The sequence below is a fragment of the Oratosquilla oratoria genome, chromosome 26 (genome assembly GCF_046742065.1).
Source record: "Oratosquilla oratoria isolate Oo_2021 chromosome 26, ASM4674206v1, whole genome shotgun sequence".
In the NCBI taxonomy this organism is placed as follows: domain Eukaryota; kingdom Metazoa; phylum Arthropoda; class Malacostraca; order Stomatopoda; family Squillidae; genus Oratosquilla; species Oratosquilla oratoria.
In genome coordinates, this window is record NC_134802.1 from 12,454,053 (window position 1) to 12,467,087 (window position 13,035).

General features: G+C 39.6%; 1 protein-coding gene across 11 annotated transcripts in view; it reads left to right on the top strand.

The window, feature by feature from the left end:
- lic (dual specificity mitogen-activated protein kinase kinase lic) overlaps positions 1-8,828 on the top strand; it is a 109,779-nt gene extending 100,951 nt beyond the window's left edge. For all 11 annotated transcript variants that reach the window (XM_076209336.1, XM_076209335.1, XM_076209342.1 and 8 more), the window contains 4 exons: positions 6,222-6,458; positions 6,565-6,744; positions 7,109-7,326; positions 7,478-8,828. In XM_076209336.1, coding sequence (XP_076065451.1) covers positions 6,222-6,458; positions 6,565-6,744; positions 7,109-7,326; positions 7,478-7,622 — 780 coding nt within the window. In that variant the 3' untranslated portion in view covers positions 7,623-8,828. The remainder of the gene's footprint in view (positions 1-6,221; positions 6,459-6,564; positions 6,745-7,108; positions 7,327-7,477) is intronic.
- The last annotated feature ends 4,207 nt before the right edge of the window (positions 8,829-13,035 follow it).

Genomic DNA, 13,035 nt, shown 5'->3' on the forward strand with positions numbered 1-13,035 from the left:
ACCATCCTAATACTCTTTCATCAACCCTATCTCCCAACCCCCTTTCCACCCCTGTTCTCCTCCTCACCTCCTCATTTCTCACTCTATCCAGCCTAGTAACCCCCATCATACTTCTTAGACACCTCATCTCAAACACATTCAAACTCCTTCTCTCTTCCTCTCTTATGTTCCATGTTTCTGCCCCATACAGTGCTGTTGGCACAATCACTCCTTCATACATTCTCCTCTTAGCATCCATTCCCAAATGTCTATTCCTCATTACACTTTTTAATCCACCAAGGCATTTACTCGCTTCTCTCAATCTACATTCTACCTCCACCTTCACTCCACCTTTTCCTGCCACATTTGCACCCAAGTATCTAAAACTATCCACTTCCTCCAGTCGCTCTCCCTTAATGCTCACTTCCAGACTACTGCCACTTTCACCCCTTGTAAATCTCATCACCTTACTTTTACCCACATTTATCTTTAGCTTTCTTCTATCACACACTCTCCCAAACTCTGTCACCAACTTCCTCAATCCCTCCTCCGATCCTGCCACAAGCGCAGTGTCGTCCGTAAACAACAGCTGGCTCACCTCCCACTTTTCTCCATTTCCTTTAACCATCTCCAATCCCTGACCCACTACCCTTGCATTTACCTCTCGCACTATCCCATCCATGTATAAGTTGAACAGCCAGGGCGACATAACACATCCTTGACGAAGTCCCACCTTTACCTCGAACAACTCACTCTCTCCATTTCCAATCCTGACACAAGCTCTACTACTCTCATAAAAACTCTTGACAGCTCCTAGAAGCTTTCCTCCTATCCCATATATCCGCAGAACCTCCCACAGTCTACCCTATCGTAAGCCTTTTCCAGATCCATAAAAGCCCAAAAAACATCCTTCCCCTTTCCTATAGCTTTCTCACATATCTGTCTTACCACAAAAATCTGATCTACACAACCTCTACCCGATCTAAATCCACACTGTTCCTCACCAATTACTCCCTCTGTTCCTCTCCTAATCCTCTCAATCAAGATCCTCCCATAAGCCTTCCCAACTACACTTAACAAGCTAATCCCTCTGAAACTACTACATTCACACTTGTCCCCTTTTCCCTTGTAAAGTGGAACTATACAGGCATTCCTCCAGTCCTCCAGCACTCTACCCTCTCTCCAGCAAACATTAAATAACCTCACCAGCCAGTCGACCATCACTGTACCTCCTTTTTTGAGACATTCTGCATGGCATCCATCCAGACCAGGTGCCTTACCTGCTTTCATCATCTTAACTGCCTTTACTTCATCCTTCCTTATTTCTCCTCCATTTTCCTCACTCATCACTCTCATTTTCTTAGCATTTCCCACTGCAGCTATCTTTCCCTCCCTATCCTCCTTCACATTTAGCAACTCCCTAAAATATTCTGCCCATCTTCCCCTTACTGCCTTCTCCTCCATTATCATCTCTCCATCTGCACCTTTTACCTTTTCTTCTCTACTTGATTCGCCTCCTCTTCCTCTCTTAATGTATTTCCAAAACATCTTTTTATTACTTTCAAAATTTTCTGTCATACTCTTACCCCATTTCACATCTGCTCTCCTCTTTGCCTCCTTTACCTTTTGCTTTACTTCTCTTTTCTTTTCTTTGTACCTCTCATATGACTCCCTCATCCTATTTTGTAACCAATCTGTGAAAGCTCGCTTCTCTTCTACAACCTTCTTTATTTCCTCATCCCACCATTCACTACCCTTTCTTCTATTTCCTCCTGTCCTTCTTGTTCCACACACCATCTTTGCATGCTTTGTGACTCCCTCCTTGAACCATCCCCATTCCTCCTCCACACCTACCTCTACTCTATCCTTCACTCCCTCCCACTCCTCCTTCAGCTTCTTCTTGTACTCCTTCTCCTTTTCATTTAAAGAGTTCATTCTAGAACCTCCCTACCTTCTGTCCCTTTCCTCTTCCTCCATCTATCCTCCACTCTCAACTTACCTTCCACCAAAAAATGATCTGATATTCCCCCACCCTCTCCCCTTAGCACATGTACATCCTTAACTCTTCCTATCATAATCCTATTTACCACTACATAGTCCATTAATGCTCTATCTACCACCCTTCCATCCACCACCCTCTCCCATGTGTACTTATGCTTGCCTTTCTTCCGAAACACTGTATTTGCTATCATCAACTCTCTAGACACATTTCCACCATGAACTCTCCACTACGATTCTTTCCTGGAACTCCACATTTCCCAACCAACATTTCCCAACCACTCCATCAATTGGATCATTTCCTACCCTAGCATTAAGGTCTCCCAGTACTATTGCATTGATATTTCTCCCTAAATCCTCTATGCACTCATTTAAATCTATCCAAAAAGCCTCCCTTTCTTCTATGCTCTTCACTGCCAGGCCCATATGCACTTACAAAGACCCACATCTCCTTTCCCAGTTTCACCTTCATCCACATTGTCCTTGAGGAAACCTCCTTCCACTCCACTACACGTTTACCTAGGTCATCACTTACTAGTATAGCCACCCCTTCCCTCCCTCGCCCTCTCTTCACTCCTGATAACCTCCCACTTACACTCCCAAACTTACACTTGCCCTTCCCTTTCAGCTTAGTTTCACTCAAGGCCAACACATCCATCTTTCTTCTCACAAACATACTACCTATCTCTTCCCTTTTACTCTCATCTGTACCACATCCACGCACATTAAAAGACCCAAACCTTAGGGTGCTGGTCGGAAAACTCCCAGACCCTCTTATGCCTTTGCTTTTTCTTTTAGGAATGTCCCCTGTGGGGCTACAAGGAGAAGGATGCCTAGTCCCAATCCCCGTCCCTTTCTTCTCGCCTCTTACGATCCAAGTGGAAATACTTGGTGGGAGTATTCTTTTCCCCCACCACAGGGAAGATTTTATTCCTATTTCATTAATTTATTATTATTTATTCCCATTTCATTTATTCATTATTATCATTATTATAATATATATATATATATATATTTTTTTTTTATCTATTTAGTTTTAGTTTTTGTCTCGTGTGAAATGAATTGAAAGGAAAAAGAGAAGAAATATCAGGAGAAACTGGGAGGTGTATGGAAGGTGGTGAGAGAGAAAGGGGAGGTAGGAGTAAAAGTGACAAAGTGTGTTAAGATAGATGGGGAGGATGGGAGGGAATAGAAAGAAGATAGTGAATGGTGAGATGAAGAGGTAAAGGTGGTAGTAGAAAAGAAAAAGCAAGCATATGTGGATTGGTTGCAAGGTAAAACTAAAGAAGCATATGAGAGTTACAAGAAGAGAGAAGCAAAGCATAAGCTTAGGGAGGCAAAGAAGAGAGTATATGTAAAATGTAGTAGGAATATGAAAATTTTTGTAAAAATAAAACCATCGTTTGGAAGTAAGTGAAGAGAGGGAGAGAGTCAAGTAGAGAGGAAAAGGTAAAATTTGCAGATATATTTATGTTAATGAAAGTACAGGCAGTAAGGGAAAGATGGTTAGAGTATTTCAGAGAGTTGCTGAATGTGGATGATGTTAGGGATTGACTGTGACAATGGTAGGAGCTAGGAAGCTGACTGCGATGGGAGAGGAAAATGGTGGGTATAGGAAAAGAAGAAGTACAAAGAGCATTGAAAATTATGAGAGCTGGTAAGGCATCTGGGTTAGATGGTTTTCATGTGGAGTGTCTGACAAAGGGAGGAATGGTTATAGTTGATTGGCTTGTCAGGTTGTTTAATGTGCTCCTAAGAGAAGGGAATGTGCTGTAGGACTGGAGGAGTATGTGTACAGTTCTACTTTACAAAGGAAAATAAGACAGATGTGTTTTAGAGGGATCAGTTTGTTAAGAGTAGTTGGAAAGGCATATAGAAGGATGAATCAATCAAGCCATTGCTCTTGGTTTCTCTTGCAGAAGACCTGTGGCCTTCAGGAAGCTGGCAGTAGCCTCCAGGCAGAATCATAAGTCACTTAGGGAAGAAATATTATTTTGTCTTAGGAAATATTAGTGTGAGGCATTGTAGTATAAGCTGTTCTGTGTCTTCTGTGTGATGTTTGCTTCTGGGACAGTTTGAATTTGGCCTGGCCTATTCTGTGTTGGTGACAATGTGGTTTTTGTCAGGTGTGTGAGGGTTTTCTCTGTGGGGTTTTTGTCATGGGGTTGTTGTTGGAGTATGGAGTTTTTCAGTCTTTCTTGAAGGACTTGTTTAGTAATCTAGGTGTACATGGGTTTCTGTGTGGATGATTTGGAATAAGTGGTAGGTTGTGATAAATATTTGAGTAGTATGCTGCTGGTATGTTTTATTGTTGCATTCAGTTGATGGTGCTTGTGAAATATAGTGTGAAGGATGTGTGGTCTTAGAGTTCTGGCATAGAATTATGTTCCTCTCATTTTCATATGTTCTGTTGGGAAGATTTTGGTTTTTGTATCAAGTTGTCCAAGAGGGGTAGTTTTGATGCATCCTCTTATTACTCTCGGTGCTCCATTCTGTAGTATTTATAAATTGTTTGCTGATTGTTTGGAACCAATCTCTGGAAAGTTGAGGGTGGTTCTTAGGAATTATTTGTAGATGGTTATTTTTTGTTGTCGTCCAAAGTCTGTGCTTTTGATAGAGTTTAGTAGGCTTGTTGATTTTTATGTCAGGTTTTTGATATGTGGGCTGAAAGTAATTTATCTATATATATCTAGAGCCTCTTCCCCCTTATATGGGAGGTAGCCAGCCCAGGCATGCACCCACTCCCACCCTTTCTGTGCCTTTCTAGACCTACAAAAAGCATTTGATAAGGTACCACACAAGAAAATGGTAAGAAAAATAGAATCAATAGGTGGCATCAGAGGAAAATTATTGGAATGGATGGAAGACTTCCTAACAGGGAGAAAAATGAGGGTACTAATTAGAGATAAATACTCAATAAGGGAAGAAATTATAAGTGGTGTCCCACAAAGTTTGGTACTGGCTCCAATCATGTTTACCATATGTATAAATGACATGGATGAAGGAGTAGAGTGTTATATAAATTTCTTTGCAGATAATGCAAAAATACTAAAGAAAGTAAGAACAGGAGGATTGTGAGTCATTACAGTTAGACCTGGACAAAATCTGGAAATGTACTCAAAAATGGGAAGTGAACTTCAATATCAAGAAATGTAGTATAATGGAGTTTGGAAAAAGTAAAAACAGAATATCAAAAAATTATAAAATTGGTGAAGAAGTCAAAAAAGTGAACTCAGAAAGAGACCTTGGAGTAATAATCAGCAAAGACATGACACCGGACAAATATCAATAAAAAAGTCGGAGAAACCTTCAACCTATTAAGGTCAATGAAAGTGGCATTTGACTACTTGGATGAAGAAATTATTGAAAAAATATTAGTTACACTAACACTAATAAGACCAAAACTGGAGTACACAGCAACACTATGGACACCCAGTTCTAGAAGAATATAAAGAAATTAGAAAGAATACAAAGAGCAACAACAAAGTTGGCACCAGCTCTTTCCAAATTAACATACGAACAAAGATTGTCCAAATTGGAATTACCAACACTGGAGCAAAGAAGAGAAAGAGGAGATCTATGGACTATAGAATCATGAAAGGAATGGAAATCCTTGATAGGAATTATTTACTATAATGGGACAATGGAAAAACAAGGACACAAAAAGAAACTCAAAAAGGATAACTATAGAAGAGATTTGAAAAAGAAATAGCTTCCCACACAGAGTACTGGATACCTGGAATAATTTAGATAAAGAAACGGTGTGTGCAAACACTATTCAAGATTTTAAGAAAAAACTTGATGCTGAAAGATACAAAGACGGGTCACCACGAGCATAGCTCCCTTCCTGTATAATACAACTAGGTAATACCCATTCCACTCCCATCCACCACCAATTGTTTCCTTTTCATCTTAGCTCCTCATCGATAAAGGGTCATCCCTGCCCCCTGCCCAGTGCCAGGTCAGAAGCAATGCAGCAAGACACCACATCCAGAGCAGGGCCACTTCATTTATATGGTAACCTTCCCTCCTCACTTCCTCATGCAAAAATGGAGAAGACAGGGAGAAATCACTTGAGTCATCTAAATATATAGCTTTGGTGTTTAGTTCTAGGTTTCAGGAGGAAATGTGTAGTGCTACATGATAATTTGATAGGACAGAGAATGAGACCATTGTGTAAGAACATTTAGTTAATTTATATTGTAAACTGGATTTGACTTGTTTTAATTAAATTCATATTTCAGAGGATTACAAGCACAGTAGACAACCGTGAAGAGCAGTGTCTTCTAATGGATTTAGACATTTCCATGCGCTCTGGTGCATGTCCATACACAGTTCATTTTTATGGAGCTTTGTTTCGAGAAGGTGATGTTTGGATCTGTATGGAGGTAATGGACATATCTTTGGATAAATTCTATCCACAAGTCTTCCAGAGTGAAAGGACTTTCTCTGAAGAGATCCTAGGGATCATTGCATTTTCGGTAGGTGGTCTATTGATTCCAAAATACTGGCATATCTTTCAGGTGTGACAGAAGACAGTGTTGATACTTTTATTTTGTTTTGTTTGAAATAAAACTTTACTTTTAGGTGGTGAGTGCTCTACACTACCTCCATTCAGAACTCAGGGTTATACACAGAGATGTCAAGCCTTCCAATATTCTTCTCAACAGAAAAGGTCAAGTCAAGATGTGTGACTTTGGTATATCAGGATATTTAGTTGACTCTGTAGCAAAAACTGTACAGGCTGGCTGCAAACCTTATATGGCGGTATGTAATCTTAATAATCTATATATATACATTATTTTCACATGAATTTTTTTAACTTTAATGTTTTTATTTAATTTTTTCTAATATGTGTGTGTGTATAAATGATAGAGATTTTACTTTAACATACATAAATGATGTATGGCTCTGGTCCATAGGGATATCTCAAAATTGTTTCTAAAGTATTACCTGTATATAACCATGTAGTCAGTACACCAACATGAGGATATTTTTGTATGGGGAACTATACATGCACTCCTTACATCCACTAAAATACTTCTTTCACTAAGACATTTATTAATCTTACCAGCCACTCCACTTGTATTGAATTTTGTGTATCTTATATTTCGTTTTCTATTCTTAATAGCCAGAAAGAATAGATCCTAAAGGTGTTCCTAGTGGATATGATATTCGTTCTGATGTTTGGTCTCTGGGCATTTCAATGGTTGAGGTAGCAACTGGAAAGTTCCCATACAAAACTTGGGGAACACCTTTTGAGCAGCTGAAGCAGGTGGTCATGGACAATCCTCCTCGACTGCCTTTTGGAGTCTTCTCTGAGGATTTTGAGAGCTTCATTGAAAAAGTGTAAGTACTTATGTTGCCAAATTATTAACAACTTGTATCTTTCCTGTTTGTTTCAATTATTGTATAAAATTGTATTGTGGTTCTTGTGATTGAGGTTGGTAGTTATTCCTCCCATTGTTTCTTTGATTCATTGTCATTTATCATTCATTAGGTTGGTCAAGGACTATCAAAAGCGCCCGAATTATGTGATGCTTCTAGAGTATCCTTTCCTCATGGCACATGCTGACAACAAAAGAGATGTCATGTCTGCCTTCATCAATGAAGTTCTACCTCCTTCCGCTCCATCAGCGCAGTGACACTCATTTCTCAATAGGGGAGAGCTCTATGCCAGGGTAAGCTGTGATGAAAGTATCATGAGATGAGGACCTCATGTTGCTATTAAGCACCAAGAATGTAAAGAGATTTTTGAAACCACAAGGTCAAATGCAGAGTAACTTCATTGTGGAAGGTCCTTCCAGTATAGGCTTGATTTGAGCTGGACTCTTAAGGCTTAAGAGAAACATCATAAAGGATCTTTATAATAACCAATGATTCTTACCTTTTTCATTGGTTGATAATATGATATTAACAGTATGTATACATAGAATGTGTCTAATCACATGATTGTATGTGTTGTCACACAGTTTTGTGTACATATATACATACATATGCACACACTGCATTTGTGCAAATTGAAAATATTGAGGACATTTCCTGACCATAAAAAATAGTGTGGAAATGAATGTGAAAAGTATGGTTATTGTGCGTGTGTGTGTGTGTGTGTGTGTGAATATGTGTGAATATATGTATCATTAAATGTGGAAGTGATTATAGTGATCAAGAAGTGGGAACTTCATAATATAAATATGTTGTGCTTTTCCAGCCAGTTTTGTTGAAAGTGACAGGTTCTCATTATTAGCTCATCTGCATAATGAGTTTAGATAGGAAATACAGAACATAAGATAGGATGCTTAGATAACAATATGGAATAATTGGAATTGCTCACAGTTCAAGAGTGTCTTGGAGCACTGGTCGGGCACTGCTATTTATGTAGTCTCAAGGTGCAGTTTGCCAGAGAAGAGTAGTGCTTTGGATGCAACTTTTGAAAGATTTTAAATGTTTTAGGTGGAATTCCATTGGTTATAGTTTATTATGCAGTACTGTATGATGTATAAAGATGACAAGTGTATATTGTAAATGATAAGCAAGAATGACAATGTACAAACCCCCACCTCTGATACAAGCTGTGTAGCAGATGTGTATTTGGTGGGTTAGGATTGAGTATTTCATGGAGCTTTCTAGTGTTGGTAGGAGACAAAGCATTTTTAGAAGTTATTTATAGTTTCATTATGAATTATGTATGCAAATAATTATTTTTAAGTTGATTTTTTTGTATTCTAATAAGTGTTGACACAAGTATTGTTGTAGACAATGGATCTTGCTGCTTTAATGTGTTCCTGTACATAGTCAGGGAGTGAAGTACATATAACAGGTATTTGATAATGAATAAAAGTTATCATTCATGTGTATTGTTATTGTAAAATTCCTGTCTTGCTAATTACAAATCAAATTAGGGATATAAGTAATTAAGTTTATGAGGTTAATGTAACAGTGTGAATCTTTTGCACATCCCTTTTGTTCTTTTCCTACTGGGATCAATAATGGTGCTCTTGCAAGTGTTGATTCTGCAAGATGGATGTTGGAATAATTTCTCTGCTACCCATCTTAAAGAATCATTAATGGTCTCGTTTCTATCTGGAGGACTCCAGTTGGGGTGACAGTCTTCAAGCTGGCCACAAGATCTATGAACTTTGACTGTTCTTGCTTAATTTACACAAGGAGAGCTGACAACTAGCACCTGCTCCCCTGTTCTTACTACATAGAAACACATTGACATAGAAAGAGTTCCAGTCATGAAAGGAATGGAAATCCAAGATAGGAATGATTTATTAAAATGGGACAATGGAAAAATAAGAGGACATGAAAAGAAACTCGTAAAGGATAACTATAGAAGAGATCTGAAAAAAGAATAGCTTCCCACATATAGTACTGGATACCTGGAATAATTTAGATAAAGAAACAGTGTGTGCAAACACTATTCAAGATTTTAAGAAAAAACTTGATGCTGAAAGATACAAAGATGGGTCACCATGAGCATGGCTCCCTGTATAATACAACTAGGTAAATACACAGTGACAGTCGAATGAATTGAATGTGCCTGAGAATGCTCTGTGAGCTAGCACTTAATCTAGTGATTCTTCGACCAAAAAATGGCAATTTACCTAGTTGTAAACAGATTGGAAGGGGGCAATGGCGACTGGTACTGTGATGTAGCAAAGTGATTTAAGTTTAACAAGAATAGAAAAAAAGAAGGGAAATGGATGATAAACTGATATACGCAGAGACAACCAAAAGAAGATTAGATATGAGTAAGTATGAAACACCTTTGGGAGTGGTTAGAAAAAAAAAAATGTAATATAGAGTCCTAGATATGAAGACAAATCATTCCATGGATTCAGAACAGAAAGAGGTATTGACCTCAAAAGCATACTAATAAACCAAGAAATATTTGAAATGAAAAGGGAAATTGTTGAATGGAAAAGGGAAATTGTTGAATGGAAAAGGGAACATAAGCAATTACATAAAGAAGTGAGTGAATTGAGGAAAGAAAATGCACTATTAATTAGGGAAGTGGAAGAAATTAAAAAGGAACTAGCTAAAGTAAAAAATGGTAATGAAAAGATGAAAAGTGAAGACACAAATATAAATGAAACTTTGTTGAGAAAAGTTGGTGAAAATATAAAAAATCAAACATGATGGAAATTAAAAACCAAATGAAAGAAGACAAAGAAAAAAAAAATACTAAAGAAATAGTCAATGAACAAATGAATGAAAGTACAAAGGACACAGTGATAGAAGAATACATACATATACCAAGGCTTTTTCCCCCTTACTAGGGAGGCAGCCAAAAAGGAAAAGGCACAAAATCACTCCCACCCATTCCATCCCTGAATACACTCCACACCCCTCCACCCTCCCTCTTTTCTTAGCACCTCCTGGATGACGGGTCATCCCTGCACCTTGTCCACTGCCCTGGGTCAGAAGCAGTGTCGCAAGACACAGCACATCCACATCAAGGCCGCTTCATTAAATTGGCGACCCCCCCCTTCTCCGTCCCCCCATGCATAAAGGAGAAGACGGGGAGAAATCCCTTTGGGCTGCGTCAAAATTTGCTCACACATACTACCTCACCCCCCATCCCCCCGCCCATTCCACCTCATGCATCACAACATCATCCATATACAACCAATCTCCATTCACCCCTGTCTTCTGTCCTCTCCCGTCCTTCCTCAACAGACATTCCCCTCTTCCCCAAAGCCCCCTTCACCCCATCCATCCACCTCATCCTAGGATGTCCCTTCATGTTCACTCTCTCCACATCTGCCTTCCATACCTCTTTCACTAGTCTTTCTTCACTCATTCTTTCCATGTGTCCAAACCATCCTAATATTCTTTCATCAACCCTATCTCCCAACCCCCTTTCCACCCCTGTTCTCCTCCTCACCTCCTCATTTCTCACTCTATCCAGCCTAATAACCCCCATCATACTTCTCAGACACCTCATCTCAAACACATTCAAACTCCTTCTCTCTTCCTCTCTTATGTTCCATGTTTCTGCCCCATACAGTGCTGTTGGCACAATCACTCCTTCATATAGTCTCCTCTTAGCATCCATTCCCAAATGTCTATTCCTCATTACACTTTTTAATCCACCAAGGCATTTACTTGCTTCTCTCAATCTACATTCTACCTCCACCTTTTCCTGCCACATTTGCACCCAAGTATCTAAAACTATCCACTTCCTCCAGTCGCTCTCCCTTAATGCTCACTTCCAGACTACTGCCACTTTCTCCCCTTGTACATCTCATCACCTTACTTTTACCCACATTTATCTTTAGCTTTCTTCTATCACATACTCTCCCAAACTCTGTCACCAACTTCCTCAACCCTCCTCCGATCCTGCCACAAGCGCAGTGTCGTCCGCAAACAACAGCTGGCTCACCTCCCACTTTTCTCCATTTTCTTTAACCATCTCCAATCTCTGACCCACTACCCTTTCATTTACCTCTCGCACTACCCAATCCATGTATAAGTTGAACAGCCAGGGCGACATAATGCATCCTTGATGAAAAAAAGAGATTGAGTAAGAGACACAATAGATGAAAAAAATGTAATCTATGGTATCAAAGAGAAACATGGACTAATAAGGTTCCAAATGGAAAAAGAGGAGAACATAGAGACAGAAATGCTAAAAGAAATACAGGAGGAGCCACAAGGACTTGAAAAAGGAATAGAAGAAATTTACAGGATGGGGAAATCTTCTGAAGAGAAGAATAGACCTCAAAGTAAAACTTAATTCGCAGAGAATAGCAGAAGAAATATTAAACGTAGGAAAACTAGCAAAAAGTAAAAAGAAAAGGAAAAAAACACTTAAAGAGGAAGCCTGTGGTGGGGGAAAAGAACACTGCCACCAAGTATTTCCACTTGGATCGTAAGAGGCGAGAAGAAAGGGACGGGGAGTGGGACAAGGCATCCTCCTTGTAGCCCCACAGGGGACATTCCTAAAAAAAAAAGTAAAGGCATAAGAGGGTCTGGGAGTTTTCCGACCAGCACCCTAAGGTTTGGGTCTTTTAATGTGCGTGGATGTGGTACAGATGAGAGTAAAAGGGAAGAGATAGGTAGTATGTTTGTGAGAAGAAAGATGGATGTGTGGGCCTTGAGTGAAACTAAGTTGAAAGGGAAAGGTGAGTAAGTTTGGGAGTGTAAGTGGGAGGTTATCAGGAGTGAAGCGAGGGCGAGGGAGGGAAGGGATGGCTATTCTAGTAAGTGAAGAGATAGGTAAACTTGTAGTGGAGTGGAAGGAGGTTTCCTCAAGGATAATGTGGATGAAGATGAAACTGGGAAAGGAGATGTGGGTCTTTGTAAGTGCATATGGGCCTGGCAGTGAGAAGAGTGTAGAAGAAAGGGAGGCCTTTTGGATAGATCTAAATGAGTGCATAGAGGATTTGGGGAGAAATGTCAATGTAATAGTACTGGGAGACCTTAATGCTAGGGTAGGAAATGGTCCAATTGATGGAGTGGTTGGGAAATGTGAATTCCCAGGAAAGAATCGTAGTAGAGAGTTGATGGTGGAAATGTGTCTAGAAAGAGAGTTGATGATAGCAAATACAGTGTTTTGGAAGAAAGTCAAGCATAAGTACACATGGGAGAGGGTGGTAGATAGAGCGTTAATGGATTTTGTTGTGGTAAATAGGATTATGATAGGAAGAGTTAAGGATGTACATGTGCTAAGGGGAGAGAGTGGGGGAATATCAGATCATTTTTTGGTGGAAGGTAAGTTGAGAGTGGAGGATAGATGGAGAAAGAGGAAAGGGACAAAATGTAGGGAGGTTCTTAGAGTGAACTCTTTGAATGAAAAGGAGAAGGAGTACAAAAAGAAGCTAAAGGAGGAGTGGGAGGGAGTGAAGGGAGTAGAGGTAGGTGTGGAGGAGGAATGGGGATGGTTCAAGGAGGGAGTCTCAAAGTGTGCAAGGATGGTGTGTGGAACAAGAAGGACAGGAGGAAATAGAAGAAAGGGTAGTGAATGGTGGGATGAGGAAACAAAGAAGGTTGTAGAAGAGAAGAAGGGAGCTTTCACAGATTGGTTACAAAATAGGACGAGGGAGTCAT